Source organism: Doryrhamphus excisus, chromosome 4 (assembly GCF_030265055.1).
Source record: "Doryrhamphus excisus isolate RoL2022-K1 chromosome 4, RoL_Dexc_1.0, whole genome shotgun sequence".
NCBI lineage: Eukaryota > Metazoa > Chordata > Actinopteri > Syngnathiformes > Syngnathidae > Doryrhamphus > Doryrhamphus excisus.
This window is the reverse complement of record NC_080469.1, coordinates 19078433-19100871: the sequence shown is the minus strand read 5'-3', so window position 1 is coordinate 19100871 and position 22439 is coordinate 19078433. Positions and strand designations below refer to the sequence as shown.

The 22439-nt window shown below is 42.9% G+C and overlaps 2 protein-coding genes across 6 annotated transcripts in view; one reads left to right on the top strand and one right to left on the bottom strand.

Moving 5' to 3' along the window:
* Positions 1-45: 45 nt before the first annotated feature.
* The window catches only part of srrm4 (serine/arginine repetitive matrix 4), a 32224-nt gene continuing 9830 nt past the window's right edge, over positions 46-22439 (bottom strand). The window contains exons 2-13 of one of the 2 annotated variants that reach the window (XM_058069635.1): positions 11701-11838; positions 11126-11212; positions 10973-11059; positions 10856-10882; positions 8305-8388; positions 7460-7543; positions 6002-6107; positions 3867-4105; positions 2939-3130; positions 2759-2860; positions 2539-2688; positions 46-2457 (exon numbers count right to left, since the gene is read on the bottom strand). In XM_058069635.1, the coding sequence (XP_057925618.1) occupies positions 2241-2457; positions 2539-2688; positions 2759-2860; positions 2939-3130; positions 3867-4105; positions 6002-6107; positions 7460-7543; positions 8305-8388; positions 10856-10882; positions 10973-11059; positions 11126-11212; positions 11701-11838 (1513 nt within the window). In that variant the 3' untranslated portion in view covers positions 46-2240. The remainder of the gene's footprint in view (positions 2458-2538; positions 2689-2758; positions 2861-2938; positions 3131-3866; positions 4106-6001; positions 6108-7459; positions 7544-8304; positions 8389-10855; positions 10883-10972; positions 11060-11125; positions 11213-11700; positions 11839-22439) is intronic. The other variant, XM_058069636.1, reaches the window with a different exon arrangement.
* Positions 12666-20999, top strand: zgc:171242 (uncharacterized protein LOC100126807 homolog). Of its 4 annotated transcripts, none has more exons than XM_058069647.1 (7): positions 12666-13094; positions 13833-13871; positions 14204-14255; positions 18486-18676; positions 18866-19021; positions 19809-19901; positions 20345-20999. In XM_058069647.1, exons 3-7 carry the CDS (start codon positions 14219-14221, stop codon positions 20654-20656), a joined length of 789 nt encoding a protein of 262 aa, XP_057925630.1. In that variant the 5' UTR covers positions 12666-13094; positions 13833-13871; positions 14204-14218; the 3' UTR covers positions 20657-20999. The 4 variants fall into 4 exon arrangements, with proteins under 4 accessions (XP_057925630.1, XP_057925628.1, XP_057925629.1 ...); XM_058069645.1 differs by having other exon boundaries at positions 17629-18676; XM_058069646.1 differs by lacking the exon at positions 12666-13094 and having other exon boundaries at positions 13311-13871; positions 17629-18676.

Genomic DNA, 22439 nt, shown 5'->3' with positions numbered 1-22439 from the left:
GGATGACGTCACCGACTGATTCAAGCCAAGGGGAGAATGTTTTTCAATAACTTCTTTATTCACGTTTCATACACATCGTCTGATGTAACACCCAAAATAAGAGAAGACGCTGAGCACAAAGACACGGAGGAGCATCAAAGTCACTGTGAAGATTATAAGTAGTAAATATTACATAGAGTTACTGTATGAAAACTAAATATTATTCTTATTTAAGGAGCTAAAATGTGGACTATAAATGTAAAATAATAACATAAATAATGAATACAAATCTAAATACAAAATATGACTAAAAATAATTATTTAATCAATCAATTAAATGTAAAAAAGTTGAAAAAAAGTGTGACTCTAATGTTCCTTCAAAAAACAAAAAAACACGAAGGGACCATCCACGGATCCACATCATTGCATAACATCAACCTTTCCATATTTCCATATTTCCACCTGCTGTGGACACCACGAGACTTCTCCGCCTGAAAGCCTGACTAACAAATAACCTGTAGTCTGCACCCATCCCAAATGAGCATCACAATGAAACGCCATTCCCTCATCGACGAGACATTCAAACACTTGGATAAAGAAGGAAAAACAAAGTTTAAATACGTAGAGAGTCAAACGAAGATGAATAGTTTGACATTTTGGACACATCCTGGAAAGATGGACGCCGTTTAGCATTGATCATTAGCTCAGTTAGCTTAGTATCTGGTTGGGGAAAGGATAGTTGGCACGGAAAGTCAAATAAAATGTTCAAAAATTAATAACATCACAAGCTAAAAGATTAGCTTATCTTAATGCTCTCTTTCTTTGGCTTTCCTCCTGTCTGGCTTTGCTACATGCTAAGCTAGGTGGCTAAGCAATCATATCTCTCCCAGCCAAGCTAGGTGGCTAAGCAATCGTATCGCTCCCAGCTAAGCTAGGTGGCTAAGCAATCATATCGCTACCAGTAAGAAAGGCAACAAAGCAAATGTCAAACCAGTGACTTTCTCGCTGTCATAGTTTGTTGTTGTAGTGTTGATAACAAAAGGCGAAGCATGTGGAGGTTTGTTTTGGGTTTTTTTCACACAGATAAAATCAAGAAATGACAGAAAAAGCACTAATAAATGGGAAAAATAAGTTCCTAAATAACTTTCATAAAGCACGTGAATATTAGATTTTACCCGCCTCACGGACTGGCGTGTGGGAATAATGGCATGGTTGATGCGCTGTTGCCAACGCGCAGTTGACATTTGGCGCCGTGATGAGAGCACGGATTCATCTGACATTTGCGCTGGCAGACACTCTGCTTTCATTTTCAGCAAGAAACAAATTTCTTTCTTTTTTCTTGTCACTTTGAAAAGACAAAACATAAAAAATGAAGCCGCTGAAAAGCGGTAGGAATCTTCTTCTTGCCTCAACATCCTTGGCTGGGAAAATGGACGGGGCTCTTGCATCAGCACAACACTCATCCCTTAGAAAAATCATGGGAATATTAGAGAATGACCATTGCTTCCATTCCCATACAGCAGGAATGACCTTGGCTTCCATAGAGTTCCTGCTGAAATTCAACACTAATCCCTGGAATTCTGACCTGTTAGGATTCCATCACCTGCTAACCTTGGAATTGAACTCTTGCCTCAGCTCAAAGCTTCACTGGGAATGTCTAGACGTCTTGCTGGAATACAGCAACCCTGACGTGTGGACTGGGTCCTGAAGACTCAAAGACGTCTGATGTGTTGGATTGATCTCTCGTTCAGATAAGTCGGGTGGAAAGCTGTGATATTTTAGACTTAGTGCTTACTTTGCATTAAACAGGAAGTGCGTGTGCATGTGTAACTAGACAGGAGTTATGCTGACGCCGTTGTTGAAGTTAACAATGGAACAATAGACAGGTTGTCCACAGGTTGTCCACATAAACAACATAGAGCGGTTTCCACTGGAGTAAAAACCGGAATCCTAAAGACTTGAACATTTTGGGAAGCTTTGACCAAATCCATCTTGGCTCACCACAAATCATCTTATCCACCAACAGTCCCTGAAGACTGGAGACAAAAGTCCTACGGGACCTCCGTGAGCGTTCCGGGTAAATGAAATGAAAGCGTGGCGGTACAACAAGATGACCAAATACGGTCATGTGACAGTCAGTCAGTCAGCCAGCAAGAAAAGGCTTGCACAGCAAGATGAGACCCTCGCTGGGACCCTGTCATCCAAGTGTGAGGAGCATGGATTCCCTGCCCTCCACCTCCATGGGCTCGTCTTTCAGACCTCTAATGCCTGGGTCTGCTGCGACCGCGTCCCCGGACCCCAAAGATGGATGAGGATGAGCTGCGACTGAAGCTCCTGTAAGAGGACCAGGAGGTGGAGGAGCTGCGATTGCGACTCCTGCTCCGGATGCGACTGTGCGAGAAGAGACTGCTCCAGGATGAAATGCTGCTGCAGGAGGAGGGACTGGGCCGGAAGTAAGGGATGGGCCTCTTCCTGGCACTGGAGGAGGAGACGCCAACAGAACCATTACTATTGGTCAGCATGCAGTACTGTCTCTTAGGGAATGATGGAAAATGTTACCTTGTGATTCGACGAGCCTCCAAATGACTCGGCGAGTCCCTCCTCCTCTTCCTCATCGGAGAGTAGAATTTACGTCTCTGTCTCTTCCTGCTGGCCTTGTGCTCGACGTCCGTTTCTCCGAAGCTGGACGTCCGCCGCCTCGATCGCAGTCTGTGAGGCAGACAGGTGAAAAATGCTGCAGTTCCTGGTGAGGATCAACCTTGACTTTTGTCAAGTTCACCTGTCGTGGCTGTATCTGGAGTAGCTTCCTCTGGACCTGGTGCTGCTCATGGTGTCTCGCCGCCTCGGAGCTGGCGAATAGCTCGGTGAGCACGAGTGGGATCTTCAAGGACCAAACAACAAATGAACTGAGCCTTCAGATCTGGAAGACTTCCAAAGTGTCGTTCTATAAAATTCACACCTGGCAGACGACAAGCTTCTGGGTTGGTGTCTCGAATATCTGGAGCTGCCCGATGATCTGCTCCTTCTCCTCCTTCTCTTCTTCTTCCTCCTCCCACGGCTACGTGACTGAGTTCTCAGACGACCCCCGGAGGACTTACTCACCCTCTGTGAGCAGTCAGACGTCTGAAAAGATCCCAACGTGACGTGGTCTCTGTGAGGGAAACATTTGATGGAACAAAGTCAGAATCTTCAGTGAGATTATTCTTTGGGTGTCCTTGACTTGTTTCAAGAAATTTTGCTCTTTGAGCAAGAACAATGTAGATCTTTGGACATCTGATGTGAGATGAGTGGTTAGCATGTTGGCCACACAGTCAGGAGATCCGGAGGACCTGGGTGCAAATCTGTGTGGAGTTTTCATGGTTTCATTGCCCCCCCCACCCCCCACCCCCCAAATTGTCCATAGATATGAGTGTGGTTGGGAATGGTTGTTTGTCTATATGTGCCCTGGGATTGGCTGGCCACCAGTCCAGGGTGGACCCCGCCTCTCGCCCCAAGACAGCTGGGATAGGCTCCAGCATACCACCACCCAGTTGGGGATAAGCGGCCTAGAAGATGGATGGATGGATGGATGACATGGCTGCAGTCACACTGACATTATTCAAATGAGAATATCTCTCCCAGTTGACTCCCCCTCCCCACAATCATATCATGGGCACAAAACCGTGAAACTACACTCTCTAGGCGGAACGTTTTCCTTCTGCCTCCATGAATGCTCTTTGAGAGGGGATCAATCTCTGTACAGTACTGGAGAAGATGGCTGTTACTCCGCTACCAACTTTGCAGACAAATGTTGCTTTTGGAGTGGCGCCCCTCAAAGCTCGATCCTTTGCCCCATAAACATACGGTAGAAACTCGCCTCTGCATTCTTCGTGCACCACGCCACTTACCTCGAGCCGTCATCCCCGCAGGTTTTGGACAGCGAGGTGTAGCTGGTCACTGAGTTCCCCGAGTCTGAGGAGTTGTCCTTCACAGCAAACTCAGAGGCAGCACGCTGATGCTCCGTGCTCTTGCCATCGGCAGCAGTTTTACAGGATGGTGGCGACGACGTGTCATTGCCCGAGTCGTAATCGTGCGGACTGCCGCCCCGACGGGATGTTGTCCCCTCGAAAAGCTTTGACGACAAAATCTGTCAGCAGACAAGGAGGCTGGGGATTAAAACCAAGTGAGCGCTGGTAAAAGAGCCTAGCTAGCTGCTTGATTCACTGTGGCGTCATCTAACTCCTCCCACATAAAACTGAAGAAAGTGACTTCTTTACTTTTGGAGCGCAAACTTTGACAAGATCAGAAACATGCAAATCTGAGGCATGCAGTTAAACACAAAAGAATGTCTCAACGCACTTCAGTGTCAAAAACGACTGATATCTGAGAAAAGTCGCGATTACACAATTACGTGAAAGAACACAAAGCATAGATAGAGGTTGAGTGGAAAGATCTACTGGCTCTAATTCTACGTAAGAAGGCCAAAAGGAGATGGAGCCCAGCTGTGGCTCAGAGAACATTGGACAAAGAGCCATCAGTCTACAGTAAGACTGGGCTTCCTGCTCCCAGCCTGCGGCCACCTACATGAACATCCCTCAATCTGCCCGACAGCATCCACTTACCAATCGAGATTTCCTCCTTAAGTAGGGAAGGTGTAAGAAAGAGGGGGCAACATAAGTGCATCATTAGAGTCGTCAATTGCAAGAAAAAGACAACAACTCAGAGCCACTTTGACCTTTTTGGAGTGGGAAGTTCCTCGACTACCACCTTGGAAAGCAGCATTTGTCCTGCAGCTGTTTCCTCAGCGACTTCCTGTCTCTCCTGTTCGCATTGTAGGGAAGCTTGTCCTTGGCTGCCCAATCACACCATTTTCCGTCACTTACTCCCAAGAAACACGTGAAGGAGTTTGGGATGTGCTATTTTTATGACTTTGTTATTGGAACCTGTCGGTTGTGGTCCAAATGCTGGAATGGATGCCAGCATGCATGCAGTACACATGCATGCAGTACACATGCATGCAGTACAGTATCCTCGCAGTTTAAGTCTAACAATCTTAAGTCCCGCCCCATGTTTTGTGTTTTTCAAGCCATCTTGCTCCAATTTGACACCCATGGGCCCGTTAGTCCCCTAAAGGGGTGGACGATAGGGCTAAATGTCTGAAAGTTACAGTTGGTGGTTTGTTGAGCTGTGGACAGATTCCATGTCAGTCCGACTTCTGGGGTTCGTGCAGGTGGGGTTTCCATGACTTTGTGGGGGGGCTCATAAATCAGTGTTGCTGATTCAGCACAAGTACGGCGGCCTGTTTGGGGATACTGAAGTTGATTCAACCTATGGATTCACGCATTGGATTTTCATTAAAAGCTGCATAATTACCAACATCCATCAGCGCAATTAGCATCCTCCAACAAAGAGCCAATAAGCGTTTAGGTGGCTCATCCGGAAACTGTCAATCATTCAATCAATTAAGCTCATTGACTTTTCTGACACTAATATTGGGTTTCCAATTAGCATTTCGCCGTTGGTCCAGTCCACTTCACGTATTAGCCGTCCCTAATTAGCACCCATGACGGGTCAGCGTTGTTGTTTTACACAATATCCAGTTAACTGCAGCCTGATTGGCCGACAGGGTTCCACTTCCTTTTAAGGAGGTGCTATGCTTTCCTGCTTTACACCAAAAACTCAAACTGACTTAGTCAGAAAAAACCTCCAAGTCTAGCACGTCAAAGTCAGCACATGCATGATGGAAAAAGCCCGTAGCGCATGCCCCCCCCCCCCCCCCCCCTACGAGATGCACCGCCATCAAACATGGATGAGCCTATCATCTCCCAGCACCAGCCGAGAGGTCCCAAATGTTATGCCAAAATGATTTCCGTCTGAGGGTTGGCGTTTTATGTCACATATTTCTGCCCCCCCCCCCAATGACATTCTGGCCTTGGACAGGATCTTCTCTGGGTATTATTTTACCGCAATATATTTCACTGTCAGCTTGGAAGCATTCTTGGAATCATGGAAAACAGATGAAAAATAGAATATACTTTCGTACTTTCGTACAGAAGACTGACGGGTATTTTGCCGCCGTTTTTACTGATTTGACTCCCTCGCGGGTGGCCGCCACGCATCCTGACGTCTGACGGGCCTCAGCAATGCGTCTACGGGGAACACAAAAGCAGATCAAATCAACAACAGCGCTCGTTAAGGTAGCATTCCCACTTGGAATCCACAGCAAATATCCACAAAAATCTACTCGGTGTTCACGTCCTGCCGGACTCGCTTGTAGCACAGCCAAAAATGGCAAATGTGAGACGAGCCCACGGTTGGCTTGGGTTCAGGTCAGTTGGGGATTTTCATGTAGAAGATCTTTCACTTGGCCATAGATCCTCAAAAACAGCAGACCCACCGTGGTGTAGTGGTTAGTGCTACGGACCTCGGAGCAAATGCCCGGGGTTCGAATCTCCACTAGTAAGCATCATTAGTATTCGCCAGGAAGGGCATCCGGAATATGAAGGGCTCAAGCCAAAATCAGTATGGCCGAAAGAAACAAACAATCCTCAAAAACAGCCTTAAAGGGGTTCTTCAGCGCTTCCATCCTGAGGAGGATCTTTGAGCCCATTTGTGCAGCAGCAGGCTTCTGTCAGCAGAGGCTCTTTGACTTGCATTCATGGCGTAGATCCTCAAAAACAGCACACTGTGTATAGAGCATTTTTTTAAAAACCATAGAGGATCTTTGACTCAAATTTTTGTTGTAGGTCCTCCAAAACAGCAATGCTTCTGTCTTGACATATGGAGGATTTTTGACTCGTCTTTTGCCGTCATAAGTTGGATTTTTTTAAGCAATATGTTCTCAAAAACAGCAGCTGTATAGTTGACTAAAATCTTTGGAGTGGGTCCTCAAAAATAGCAGCGTGGTCCTGTTATGTGGAAGAACGTTTTGGAAAAAGGTTCTTAAAAACCGCAGATCGCTCCTGTTATATAGAGGATCTTTGACCAGTGTTTTCTGGCAATTCTTAAAAACAGCCGTGCTTCCGTCCTACAGAGTTTCTTTGACAAGCGATTTGGTAGGAGGTCCTCAAAAACAGCAGCACTGCTGCCACAAACACTGTTTTTGTGTAATCCAATACCCAATGTGTTTTTACAAACAGCAGTGCATCTGCCAAAGAGATGATCTTTGGCTATTGACTTTGACTATTTTCCCTGGGGAGAAAATAATAGTTGTTGTTCTTGCAACGGAGGGAGGCGGCCGGGATAACAACATGTTTGCCTGATGAATCCGTATTGAGTGAGGAGCCCAGGGAGCTACCATCCATAGCTTGTTCTTCCATCAAGGAGGAGAAACCCCATGAAAGAACGTCCTATTCAAAAAAGGATCTGTGGGAGCCAATATGCGTTCCGCTGGAGTGCTTCCTGCGGCGCGGTGATAAGCGCATCAGCTCGGCTTTATCAGTCATCAAGCTGGCCGTCAGAGACCCCTCCAGCTGATAAAAGACAGGGGGGGGGGGCATACCTGTCCTCTGCAGGTGATTGACAGCAAGAACATTCCAAGGCCGACGTCCACTGGCGACGCCTCCGACGCGACCGAGTCCTCGAGCTGAGAGGCGACGAGCACACAAGAGAAGGAAAAATAAAACTGGAAATTTGCAAAGATGATCAGCGCTCAGCAAACGCAACAAACGGACTTCAATTTGACGCCGGAGAAATTAATAATGCAGCATAATTCATAATGCATAATGTTGCTGCCAAGCGCTGACCTCTGTCACAGACAACAATAACTTCATATCTAATACTTATACCTAAAAACAGCTGTTTTTGTCCTGAGGATGCCAGGTGTGACAAAATGACAAAATTTGGTGCTGCCAAGCCATAACCTCAAAAAATAAGACTATATCGTATTTTTCTCAGCAGTTTTTGGGAAGCAGACCTGAAGCTTTTATTTGAAATCGGATGCTGCAGACAAAAATAATTGACAAATCAATGTTGCTGCCAAGCGCTGACCTCTGTCACAAACAAAAATAACTTCATATCTCGTATTTTAACAGCAGTTTTTGGGAAGCAGACATTTTTGTCCTTAGAACCTCAAGTGTAGACATACTAGGGAAATACTGCATAAAAATCAATGTATTTGAATATAAAGATATTTTCTCACAGCTTTTGGGAAGTGGCCATTGTTTGTCACCGAAGCTGCAGGCAGAATGCAAATAGCAGGAGAGTCCAAATGCAAACGGCCCAGTATTGTTGAAAATGTCCATTTGCAAAGGTACAAATGATGAGCTCATATCTCATGAGCTTTAATGATAAGCATGATGATGAGATAATGAGAAGGGGGTTTCTGTGTCGGAGTCACACGCTGACCTTTTCTTCTGCTTGCACTCGTCCTTCCTCTTCTCATCCTTCCTCTTCTCGTCCTTCCTCTTCCGCTTGAAATTCACCGAGCTACTGGCGGGAAAAAAGAGAAGACGGCCTTGAGCCGGCGTGGCTCTTTAACGTGGACGTTTTCTCTTCATATGTGCAATGGAAGTAATGCCGCTGAGCAAAGCCAACGTGTCAAAGTCACTCATGAACAAAAATGTCTCCTGGGAAAACACTAAAATAGGTTTTGACTGATTTTACAACCGAACAACCGATTGCACTCTGCCAACCACTGACCCGTGCTGCACAGCCCATACAAAAATATCTAGATGTAATATCTCAACAGCAGTTTTTGAGAAGCAAACATCTTTTTTCCTGAGAACCTTGAACGTGGCTTTTTGTTTGAAACCTGACACTGGAGATAAAAATTATTCTCGAAAATCAATGTTGCCGCCATGTCACAGCCTCAAACACAATGACTATATCAGCAGTTTTTGGGAATTGTCAGTTGTTGGTTTCTATCTGACACTGGAGAATCTCATCATCCATAAAAATCAACGTTGCTGTCAAGCACTGACCCACGGAACAGCCAAATAAAACCCTTTCATTTCTACTGTCGTTTTTTTGGGAATCTGACATTTTTGTCCTAAGGATGCCAAGTGTGGGTTTTTGTTTTACATCTGACACTGGAAGCAAATATAACTCATGAAAATCAACGTTGCCTTCGTGTCATGGTCGTATTTGTAACAGCAGTTTTTGGAAGCGGACATTTTTAGTCCCAAGGACCTCAAGTGTGACTTTTCCTTTTAAATCTGACGCTAGAAGAAAACGGTGCATAAAAGCCAATGTCTCTGCCAAGCACCGACCCGTGGCATCACTGGCAACAATATGAATACACAATATGAATACATATGCATATTTTTCCCACTGCTTTTGGGGAAGGGATGTTTTTGTCCTGAGGACGTAGAATGTGTGTTTTTGAATTGTGACGCTGGAGATGAATAATGTATGAAAATGAGCATTGCTGCCAACCACTGACCCGTGGCATTGCCTACAAAACCCGACTCTGGTCGCCCTCGACTGGACCTGGTATTTGTTGCTACTGTAAAGGATGGCTGTTTGTGTATGGCCTACCCTAACCCTAACTCTAACCCTAACCCTAACCCTAAGTAAAAACATACACTAGTTCAGCAAATTGTACACATTCCGCGGCAAAATGAGTCATTCTCAGGCGGAACAATGGACATTTAAGGCATTCAGAATATGTGATATACTTGTGGTGTAATACTTGTAATATTTGTGGTGTAATACTTGTAATACTTGTGGTGTAATACTTGTAATACTTGTGGCGTAATACCGTATTTGTTTGCTGTAGTGTTAGCAGCGTGCAGCATGCAGCGTGCAGCGTGCAGCGTGCAGCGTGCAGCGTGCAGCGTGCAGCGTGCAGCGTGCAGCGTGCAGCGTGCAGCGTGCATGTGACTGGTGTGATGGAGATGACAGCAGCTCCTGTGTGAATGTTCCCTGGAAAAGCCACTGAAGTAAATCTTGACTCACACTGGTCACCAGGGGGCAGTAGCATTACATTGATCAGACAATAGTCACCACGGGAAGTACGCTGTAGACGCTAATGTGTGAGTCTTTGTTGTATCTTATATGTCCTATTTTCTCTTATTATTGGGTATAGGAGTGTTACAGTGACTAAAGGGGTGTTATTTCATGCTTAGAGGGCTCTAATAATGTTGCAAAATGTATTTAGAAGATGGTAAGCAGGGTTCCGATGTCTTATATGTCTTATTATCTCTTATTATGTTTACTATATTGGGTCATAGGAGTGTAACAGTGACTATAGGGGTGTTATTTCATGTCTAGAGGGCTCTAATCATGTGTATTGAGAAGGTGGTAAGCAGGTTTCTTATGTCTTATTTTCTCTTATCATGTTTACTATATGGGGTAATAGGAGTGTAACGGTGACTATAGGGGTGTTATTTCATGCTTAGAGGGCTCTAATAAAGTTGCAAAGTGTATTTTGAATATGGTAAGCAGGTTTCCTATGTCTTATATGTGTTATTTTCTCTTGTTATGTTTACTATATGGCGTAATAGGAGTGTAACATGACTATAGGGGTGTTATTTCATACCTAGAGGGCTCTAATGTTGCACAGTGTATTTAGAAGATGGTAAGCAGGTTTCCTATGTCTTATATGTTTTATTTTCTCTTATCATGTTTACTATATGGGGCAATAGGAGTGTAACGGTGACTATAAGGGTGTTATTTCATGTCTCGAGGGCTCTAATCCTGTGTATTGAGAAGGTGGTACGCAAGTTTCCTATGTATGTCTTATATGTCTTATTTTCTCTTATCATGTGGGGCATATGGACATATGGGGCAATAGGAGTGTAACAGTGACTTATATCCAATATCCTAGCCTAAAAACATATGAATATATAAATAACTTGACTGCAGTTTTAGGGCTTTAGAGTATCTTGCAATGAGATGACGAGTGCTGGTGGTGAACATTAGCAAACGTTAGCGTGCACATGGCCAGTGAACACACCGCTGTCTGGACTTTTTGGAGCCATACCTGCAGGAGAAGTGAGAATGATGGTTAGGTGACACAGCCATTCAAGCTGAATGATTACTTAGGAATATTCTTATCAACATTCCAACCTACCGATGCCGTTTGCCTTTCTTGGAGCTCTTCTTCTTCTTCTTCTTCTTTTTCTTCCTCCTCAGCGGTGAGAGGCTGCAAGAAGGCGATCTACGGCGGCGAGAGGAAGATGCAGATCAATAGAAGTAGAAATCTCCTTGGAGCAATTTGGCTCACCTTCTCATCCGCCGCTTGCTCTTGTCCCATCTTCTCTTCTTCCTCTTGGCTTTGGGCCGCAGTGACAGCTCTTTCTCGAAGGAGGCGCTGTGGGATGAGGAAGCGGAGACGCCAACATTAGCCGTCACATACCATACGAGACCGGGGGCCAGCAGGAGATGAATGGCCCTTCTTAATGTCGTCTGCAGTTTGGCAGCATTAGCGGCTGAAAATGCATCAGAGCTGATTAGGCGGCGCCGGCCCAGTTGCCTGGCTCGCTAACGACAACACTTTGTCACTCGTTAACACTTCAGCCGCGCCCGACCTCCATTTGCATTTTCACTTTGTTTTGATGAGGTGGCCTAAAAGAGTCCCAATTCAGGGACGGTACTGTGGTACTGTGCCCAATTCAGGGACGGTACTGTGGTACTGTGGTACGGTACTGTGGTACGGCACTATGGTACTGCGCTACAGTACTGTGGTACAATACTGTGGTACGGTACTGTGGTACAATACTGCGATACGGTACTGTGGTACTGTGGTACAATACGATGCTACGGTGTTACTCTCTCTCATCCCTAATCCTGTAAACTCACCTCCTTGCCCGGCGATGGCAGCCATGACGCCTCTTCCCAGCCGTGCAACCGTTCCTTCCAGCGCGGGGCGCCGCCCAGCCCGCAGCCACCGCCTTCCTCACGCCGCTGCTGTCGCCCGGCGGCTGTGACGCCTGCGGACTAGGAGGAAAGACAACAGAAGCATACAGGAAAAGAGTGAATATCTTGAAATATAGTACTGAAATATAGTACTTCAAAGAATACAGTTGTAATACGAGGAGAAACTGCCACAGTATCACAAGAAAAGACTTTTGTTGTTCATTCAAAAACTCTTACAAGTTTCTTACAAGTGAAAGGCTAGCGTCTTAGCGGTGAGCTGGTTTATCATGGCGCTCGCCTAGCTGGCTTTGCCTCATCATCCGCTGTAGATTTGACATTCTCAGCGATTAAAGCGGAGGGACTTTAACGGCGTCGAAAAAAGTCGGTCCTGCACTGAGCTGGGCGGTGCGCCATCATCTGATTCCGTCCTCATCTCCGGCAAGGAGTCCAGCAGCTGATGGAGCACTGACGCAAGGCGGGAAATTAAAAGCTGCAGAAGTGGCACGTTTATCCTTGGCCCACCTTTAAATTGAGGCAATGTATCTTTTGCGGCCTAATAAAAGTGCTGTGGACTTCCTTCATGGGGCTTAACCTGCGCTTCCACCCGTCAGGAAGGAAAGGCCGCCGCTGAGAAATGTCTGCACACGGAATATCTAGCCTAGCGACGCTGCCTAGCAACACCTGTAATGTCGTAGAAAGACCACGTCCCCTCCCTGCTTGGACTCAAGAGCTCAACTCACATTTTAACCGCAGGGCTCGGGACCTCCACCACGCCTGACCTGATGCCGAGACCTCATGTCGGGGCCCTGAAACGCCCTCACAAATGGGAGGAACGTTGCAGAATAAAACTGCAGTGGCTACATGGAGTTCATGTAGGATAGAGATGGAGATGGGATGGAGATGGGATGGAAATATGGATGGATGGAGAGTGATGTGCACTGAAAAAAAGAGAAACAGTGGGTCTTTGAATTTACAAAAGTAAAGTTTGTATATGCAACACAATTGAATTATATTCTGCTTGGGAACGTGATTTAGTCAAGCAGACTTAAGTTGTTTTTGGATAATGTTGAACATGCTAGTTTCTTTCATGTAAAATGAACTTGATCAAATTAAAAAAACAAAGTCAATGTAATCGAGTTTAGTCCCACACGGAAATGGAAAACATTCAAATATCGCCAGGACATGTCATTAACCACTCCGGAACAGAAGTTGGCGCTGATGCGCCGATCTTTGGATGGCAAATAACCAAGAAGAAGATCACTAAGCCCGCGAAAGTTGGCTCGTGGAAAAAATTGCCATACTCTGCGGCAGCAAGCCACGGACCAGTCACCGAAAAAGTAAGGTCTTCAAATGTATATGTTTCTGTTCTAGTAATTTGGGTGATAGTTAAGTAGAACGCTGTTCTCAAACAGTAACGCAGCAAATATAACAATTACAACGGCATGTTAACGCTAGCTATTAGTGTGTATGTATAGCCTTGATATTTGCATCAAGTTGGGGAACGTTAGCTAGTGACACCACCAGCCGGCGGCAGCTCGCTGGAGGGCTTTAGCCTGATGCTAATTGATTAGCTCGCTATTTACTAGTAACAAACTAACGAAGTGATGAAAAAAAACGGAGCGCCGACTGTTTGGACAGTCTGTTAGTACAATTAACCACACAGCAAGCCGTGTTATTTATCCAGTATTTACATGAAAAATTATCCGAAATTCAAAAACACCGCAAACACAGACGGATTTCAGTGATTGAATGAGCTAGGTGTTTGCAGGCGACCGCCAGCAGTCAGCTGCCAATCAAAGTGACGTCGCTCTTCATTATGCATGATTTTAGATTGGGAGTCAGAAACTGACACCGAAGGGTTTTGACGCGCTGGGAGTGAGAATGTAATGTGGGAAATAAGAACTAGTACAAAGTACAAAGTTAGGGCATGTTTAGGACTGTTTGTGTGTGTGCTTTAGATAATCCTATCCTTACTTGCCATTGTGTTTAGAAAGTGTAATCAAAGTTAATGTCTGCATCTAGCACCTTTGCTTTATGATTGTGTGTGATTTATTTATTTATTTTTTATTTCACAGGTTCACCGTCTACATCATACATATTCAGAAGGCTCTATAGTAAGTGCTCTCATATTACTTGAAGCCCTAAATTTGCATTTTCATTTACCTTCAGATACATTTAAAAATGTTTATTATTATTATTGATAGAAAATGTTATTTGTATTTTTCGCATTTGATTATACTTGAAAAAACAGACTTGCGTTATCCTGCTGGTGTAAACAAGCTAGTGTTAGTCCTTGTGTTTGAAAACATATCAATTTATTTGGATATGATAGCAGGTTTCCATCTTGTTTTGAATTATGGTATTGCCGTGAGCCTTTTTGTTTCAATTTGGCTTGCACATTGTGGATGAATGATATGACTAATGATGAACTTGATGTATGTTACAGGATTAGGTGCAGGGAATGTGGAGTTGTAAGGGGTGCACAGAAACTGTAGCAAGTAGGTCCAAGCTTTTGCACCACTACAAGTTAAGGCATCCACATTTTGGGCGTAGTTCTCGCTATCCATGTACATACCAGCATTGTCCATGCACATTTAAGACGTGGAATGCCTTAATTGTCCACCAAAGTAAAATCCACACCACAGGTGTCACTCACAAAAAAGAAGCAATATTCAGTTGTCACATTTGTAGTTGTAGTGATTTTGCATCAGAAAAGGATTATTTTTCTCATATAAATGCCCATCTCAAACGAAACGAGACGGTCATTTGTATGTTTTTAGGCTGTGATTTTAAGACAAACATTTAAATCACACAAAAATCGAAAACACCGCCATCACACATTGGTTGATTTTAAACCAGAAGTAGTCATAACTACAAGGATATCATTTGTGAATAAATCGGAGGAAAATAGTGAGGAGTGTGTTGAGCAGTCAGATACTGCCATTCCTTCAAACAGTCATTTGCATGCAGAGGACTTGCAGAAGGTCATAGAGCAAAGATTTGCAGCTGCTTTGTTGAAGTTAGAACATTTGGTCCATGTGCCAACTTCAGCGGTAGATGAATTTCTTGGGGAACTCCATCATTTGATCTGTTCTGCCCCTGTTCCATTATCTTGTGACACTGTGAGAGACATATTTCATCAGAAAAACCTCTCTGTTGATGAACTTGCAATTAGAGAAACTGTCAATGCAATTTGTTCTGGTAATCCAGTGCAAAGGTCCATACAAAAAGGTGGCTCTCTAAGTACCGCCTATCTGCGTAAGCAGTATTACAAGGAAAACTTTGGTGTTGTTGAGCCAGTTGAATTCATTCTTGATACTAAAAACAAACGCAGCTTCCAATATGTCCCAATATTGAAGTCTTTACAGCAGCTGTTAAGTAGAGAAGACATCATTACTAAAGTTGTTGAGGGCCATCAAAGACAGGAAGGCGCATACTCTGGTGTGTCATATCAGTACAGATCCTCAAGGGATGGCTCTCTATTTAAGGAAAATTGTTTCTTTGCTGGAGAAAAGCCAAGGATCACCTTAAATTTGTATGTTGACGACTTTGAAACTTGTAACCCGCTTGGCACCTCACGTAAGAAGCATAAGCTTTGTGCTGTTTATTGGGTATTGGCTAACTTGCCTCCGGGCTCTCATTCTTCACTGTCATCTATCTACTTGTCAGTACTGTGCAAAACTGATGATGTGAACACCTATGGTTATGATAAAATCTTTGAACCTCTTCTGCAGGATCTAAAAACTCTCGAAGAGCTCGGTGTTTATGTCCCACGGTTAGGTGAGTCACTTCAAGGTACAGTATTCAGTGTAGTGGCTGACAACCTGGGAGCTCACAGTGTTGCAGGATTTTTGCAGAGTTTTTCAGCTGAATACTATTGCAGATTTTGCACAGGAAAAAGCAGTGATATTCAACTAAATTCTGTCGCAACTGGTGCTTTTAGTCTGAGAACTAAGGAGCTACATCAGACTCATGTCAGACAAGTCCAAGATACAGGTACAAGTTGTTTTGGAGTGAAAAAGGAATGTGTCTTCACACAAAATCTGTCACATTTTCATGTCATCTTTGGCTATCCACCTGATCTTGCCCATGATGTTTTTGAGGGTATAATCCCAGTGGAGCTTGCTTGTTGCTTAACAGTGCTTATTTCCAGAAAGTATTTTACAATAGTTGACCTGAACAATGCCATTCTGAAGTTTCCCTACAAATGGGCTGACAGGACAAACAAACCTCATGCAGTGTCACAAAGTTTCTCCAGCAGGAAAACAGTGGGGGGAAATGCTCATGAGAACTGGAGCTTGCTCCGGTTCTTACCTTTTTTGGTTGGATCACTTGTACCTGAAGATGAGCCTGCGTGGCTTGTTCTCATGGACCTGAAGGACATCACAGAGCTTGTTGTTGCCCCTGTGCATAGTGATGACTCGCTGGCTTTTTTGGAAAGTAAAATTGTAGAGCACAGGCAGAGATACCAAGCGTTGTTCCCAGACATCAAGCTGCTACCAAAACACCATTATTTGGAGCACTACCCCCAGATGATCAGGCTGTTTGGTCCACTTGTTGGACAGTGGACATTGCGCTTTGAGGCTAAACACAGCTTTTTTAAACAGGTTATCCGACACACAAGCTGCTTCAAGAATGTGCCCCTCTCATTAGCTTCAAAGCATCAGATGATGATTGCGTACCATTTGAGCTCTCCACATCTGAATAAGTCTGACCTAGAGGTCTCAGCTGTAGCCACTCTACCAGTAGACTTACTCAAAGAGGAGATAGCACAAGTCATCAGACAGAAGTTCCCAGACACACCTGAGGTTCAACTTGCACAGTGTGTGACAACCAAGGGTATAACCTATAGGAAGGGAATGATACTGGCCCACAGAACAACAGGTGGATTGCCTGAATTTAGTGAAATTAACCAAATCTGCATTTTACATGACAGTGTATTCTACATTGTTAATGAGCTGTGTGGCTGGTATAGAGAACATTATAGAGCCTTTGAACTCAGTCCATCACCCACAAGAACATTCACTCTCGTGGCACCCAGTGAACTCCTTGATACTTATCCACTGGTTGACTACAAGATTGGATCAGCCCGTATGGTGACTTTGAAAAGACATATTGAAATAAAAGGTGGTGTGCAATAATTGAGCTGAGGGTTTATGACAGTTTGTAACTTGTGTGTATGATATGTAAGTCATTAAAAAGTGTAAAAGTAACGAGTTTCAATTAGAATTCACGAGGTTGTGATTTAAGTTAAAATGTTAGCCATTAAAAAGTCTTAATTTGATCTAACCTAGTTTCATACTTCTGCCTTGGATGTCTGCAGGTTCTTGAAGTACTAAAATGTCTGAAATTCAATTAAATAAATATTAGACCTAAAAGTAATTTAAAAATCTATATTTGAATACATAAGGTGTTTATTTCAGCATAAGCTTTTTAAACTAACTTTTGTCAACATTACTACTAGTGCTACTTCTACTTGCAAATTTCCCCACTGTGGGACGAATAAAGGCATCTTATCTTATCTTATCTTACTTCTGCATCAGAGAAAGCACTTCTGATTTTAAAACTCTTACTTGCTACTGAAGCTAATCCTGCTTTCATATTGATCTATAGTACTTATATGCAGGTAAAATTAACTAGCTTGCCTGCAGCATTGGTTTTGATAAATGTTTATGAAAATGTAATCTCCTGTATGTGCATTTACCGTGTTTTACATATTTTCTCTTTTTTTCCAAATCCACTACTATATTTTAAAAACATTTTCATTATAAATACCTGCTGCATGCAGTAATAGATAAATAGGTTTTTACTGTTGGATTTTACATTTCAATTATATTGATGTCTGATGTTTAATTTTCTTTGTTTCTGCAGAGTGGCTTTGAAGATGGATACTCCTGTGATCCTAAAGATCATATTGACTGATGGCAGCTCTCAGAGGTTGACACTCTCACATGGACTCCCTGAAACAGTTGATGACCTTATTGTTGAAGTAAAGAGACAATGTGGACTTCAGGGCAACTTAAAACTTCAATTCATGGACTCCTTGTTTGGAAACGAGTTTCTCAACTTAACCTCAATGTCAGAGGTGGAAGACAGAGGCACTCTTAGAGTTATTGATATGTCAAGGCCCACCACTATGCAACATGATGATAACTCTACTGTGCTTAATTCAGTCCTACACCCCCAAGCATCAAGTCCTTGCTCAACAACTGGCTCTTCATTACGGCCAGGTGAACTTGTGGATACAGACATACTGTCATCAAGTGAGTCTACAAGCTCACGGTCCTCCTGGCCAGCTGTGTTTCATGTACCTAAGTTCTCCTATGACACAGAGTTAAAACTTCAGCAGGCAGGTTTAGTTTACATTCAAAATGGCACTGCACTTATTCCAGATCCCAAGTTGAAGTCAGCTATTCTTGATGGATTAGTGCAGCAAATTGTGCAGTATAAAGTGTATGTCACTGATAAGGAGATGGAACAGGTAGCCCAGAGTCTCATCAAGAGACATGCATGTTTAACTGAGAAGGGCTCCAGCACTGGATGTGGTGGATGGAAAATGAGTTTAAAATATAAACTGTCTAACTATCGCACACATCTGAGAAAACTTGGATGCCCAGAAGTGACGGTGAACTCCATAAAAAACAAACCTGCTGGAAAGCACAGTGCAGCTTTTGGCATCAAAAAGGCAAAGAGAGCAGAAGTTAATTTTTGCCCAACATACCCATCAGCAGAAACTGAGGAGAGTCTAGAAGCCATGCGGAAAGCTTTACTCTTGGATGTAAGGAAGAGGAACAACCGAGAGGTTGTCAAGCTCAACATGGAAAAGACTTTCGCATTGAGAAGACATGAGGTTGTTCGTGATGCACCGATGGTGGATGATTTCATGGCGAGATGGCCTGCTTTGTTTGAAGTCAGTGAGGTAAGGCTGATCTCATGCTGGGTTTTCATCTTAGATTTGCTGTTGATTAAATGAAAAGCTTGTATGCACTGGCAAATTGCTAATGTACCTGATAGCACATCGTTTGTATGTGCTTCATCTCCCTCTTGCCTGTCCTGGTCTGCTTTGTATGATGGTGACATTCTCCCTGAATCCTCTGTGCTTTTTCAGATCAACGCTGAATTCAAGAGAATCACGACTGTACCACTTCAGTCCAAGTTCTTTTCTCAGGTGGACCTCCACACTGACAACTTGACAAGGCTGTTCCAGAAGAGAGGAGGACAGCTAGGTGAACGGCTCAAAAGAATCACTGCACAAATTGCCAATGTAAGTAATGCAGGGCTCTCGCAATCAAAAATTCTTTCTGCTATTTTGCGTTTACTTTTCATTTTTGTCCTTTCACTGTTGCATCCTTTTGCATCATCTTAAACTGTTCCTCTGTTTCCTTATTTATCTTCATATTTGTCTACCTCCTCTTTCTTTTCTGTTTTTTTCCTGTTTCTATTTTCTACTTCCTCTTTTTCTAAGTCCCTTCAGTCCTCCTCTCACATGGAGTACACGGCAAGGCTCTCACAGTCATAGGAAACTTGCATACATAGGAAAAGAAATGTGCACCCATAGGACAGTTTATACCAGGAGATTAAAGCGATATTCTACTTTGCCAGATTAGTCCACTAAATATGTACTCTCCTCCATTCTGATGTGATGAGTGAAGATCTTCAGTTCACAAAACAATGCTTGAGTTTTAGGAGAAAGAGGGTAGCCTCATCCAGTACAATGGCAGTGAATGGTGACCACAGATGAAACGTTAAAAAAAGAACACAAAACGTCTCCATCCTGCTTGTGTGGTGTAATCAAGTGTCTGTGAGCCACAACATTAAAAATTGACCGTGAAAGATGCCGTTTACACCATGTTTTTAGCCTAAATGTCAACTGTAGCCTGTAGCTGGATGTCAAGATGGCGTCGATCTTGCGAGGCTTCCGCATTTTCATCCATTGAGAGATATGCGAAGTCTCGCATATTACATATTTAGTGGATTAAACTTACAAAGTGGAGTATCGCTTTAAGGCACATGTGGTGAATTAAGATGCTAATCTAGAAATGTCCTTTCAGTGTGATGATGTAGATGCTGGACGAGAGTGCATCATTAAAGGAGTCTGTGTCTACATGGGCGAAGATCCAGATAACCTCCTACAGGAATATGTGGTATGTATATGAATCGGTGCTTGTGTTCTTCTTCCGCTCTTCTCTTGTTCCCATTCTTGATCATTGTGTGGAAATTGTTTATTGATTAAAAGAATATAGTATATTCTGTTTTTTAAGTTTAAATTGTTTTACTGTTTCATAACCAAAAATCATTACAGTGTTTCTTGTTGCTGGTAAATGAACTTACAGGTAGAATAGAAGGTTCTCAAGACTTGTTGTGAAATTCATTAAATATCTGATTGCCTGCCAACAGTCTGATCTGTGCGCGTGTGCTGAAAAAGAGTCCTGTGTTGTCTCTAAATTTGCCTCCATTCTAACTTTGACCTTACTAGATCGAGTGTCATTTTGTTTTTGTTATTTTGTTTATCCTTTTCTCGATGGGGCTTGGTGATTAGGTTTGACTTACCTAACTTCTTTACTTACCTTTTGTCTGTTTTGCACAGAGCCTGGATCAGAACACGATCAACAAGGCCATTGAAGACACTACAGTTGGTATATATGTTGTCAAAGAACATGCTTCAAGTGATGAAGCAGAGGACATTGGCATTGTTCTTGAAGGCATCAAGGTGTTACAAAACCTTGATAATGTAGCATTAGGTGTTGCTGTTTTATTTGGATTGATGTATGCGCTGAACCTCAGCTATCCTGCTGACCTCCGCTACACTTTTGAGGTAATTCAAAAGATCTGGATGGAACTGGATCGAGGGAAACTTTCCAACAGAGCACTTGCTCTGAAAAACAGGCTCCATCAGTGAACAGTTCAGACTGGATTGACTGCACTTTTTTTTAAGTTTTGTTTCTCAGTGACAAGTTTATGCAGGATTTATTGCTTTTTGTTTACAAACCTGTTACTGTTATTATGTTCTATTTGCTCTTGAGGATGCACTGGATGCTCAAGCTCACATTATATTTTTGAATGTACTGTGATAGGTTCAGATTATCTGCTGTGAACCTGGTACTCTGAAAAAAGTTAGATTATTTGTAAGATGAATCCATTGCACTTTATGCAGAATTTACTTTTAATTCATTTTTGTTGTGAATTTACTGTGAAAACTGTTTTTGTGTTTTAACGTGATTTGTATTTTCAATATTTGTGTTTTGAAAGTTGTGTTTTTATGCTGAAGTTAAAGCTGCACTGAGATCACGATCAATACACTACATTTTGTCAATACAATCAGTTTTGATTTTTGTATTTGCACACACAATTGTCTACAATGTATTTGACTGGCTTTAACAAATCAAGTTAAATTTAGAGACCTAACTTGTGTTGTAAGGACATAATAAAATTGCTTTCAAGTTATATAATACATTTAAATTATATTAGCATTAACAAATCAAGTTAAATTTAGAGAGCTAGCTTGTGTTGTAAGGACATAATAAAATTGCTTTCAAGTTACATAATACATTTAAATTATATTAGCATTAACAAATCAAGTTAGAGTTGCATTTGAAAAACAGGTATCTGAACATGAAAAAATTACTTTCATATTACTCAATTCGTTGGTGTTAAATCAACTTGATTCTTTTAAATACTCGAACGTAATTGAAATATTTTGATTTAACAAGTAATAATTCATTGAGAAGAAGAATGAAATTTTGTCAGTCATTCACATTCTCATCATGTGGGACCGATGTACACATTAAAATCAAGTAAATCCAAAGGATTATTTTTTTCAGTGTGGGATATGAGATATGGGAATATGGGATATGGGAGTATGGAAAAGTGGTTGAAAGTGTGTATTATGAGAACTCAACACGCCACTGTGTCCCCCATAAAAGGACCAAAGCTGCCATCTGTGTGAGACACCACTCCTGCTGTGATGTTTACGACAAAGACATCAATATCCCCCCACCCCCACCCCCCAGGATCGATGGGACAAATGCACCCTTCTTGTTTGCTCACCTCTCCAGCTGCAGAGAAAAACATGTCCTGACCTAAACGTCCTTACCTGATCTCCTAATGAAGGCGCTTGGCTGAAAGTTGCGATAATGGAAACACACCAGGATTATCTGTTCTCTTCACAGGGGGTAAGGAGGACTGGAACAAATTGGGATGTGACCAAGTGTCCTCATCAAATCCAAACATGGCCTTAAAACTAGTGCATCACTACTATAGGGGTGCTATGTCACAATCTGCATCTTTGCCTGTGTGACAGTTCTTGTTTTCACCTCTAGTTTTCCTCATTTCCTCGTTCATGCCCTTATTTTGTATTCACTTCCTCTGTTGCTCTGTTCTGTTTTCCTTTCAATTATCTCCCGCACCTGTTTCCTATTTTGTGTTGCCTATTTAGTTCAGGTGCGCACTCCCTTCGTTGTCGGATCATTGTCTTGTGTTGAGTTGTACTTGATAGTGCGCTGTTCTGCTGCATAGCAAAAATAAATAAATATATTTTTACTTGCATTTGGGTCCTAATCTCTGCATCCTGGGGTCGAACCGAGAAACTCACAAGCCGCACCGTGACATGCTATTTCATGTCATGTTAAAAAGTATATTCCAAAGGTAGTAAACAGGTTTTTTACTGTCTTATTTTCTCTTAT

What these genes read in the sequence shown, in the direction of transcription:
- zgc:171242 (XM_058069644.1), top strand. Translation starts at nt 17,603, where the DNA reads ATGTTTAATTTTCTTTGTTTCTGCAGAGTGGCTTTGAAGATGGATACT. An exon ending in CTTTGTTTGAAGTCAGTGAG is followed by an intron (nt 18,677 to 18,865) that starts GTAAGGCTGATC and finishes GTGCTTTTTCAG; the next exon opens with ATCAACGCTGAATTCAAGAG. An exon ending in TCACTGCACAAATTGCCAAT is followed by an intron (nt 19,022 to 19,808) that starts GTAAGTAATGCA and finishes ATGTCCTTTCAG; the next exon opens with TGTGATGATGTAGATGCTGG.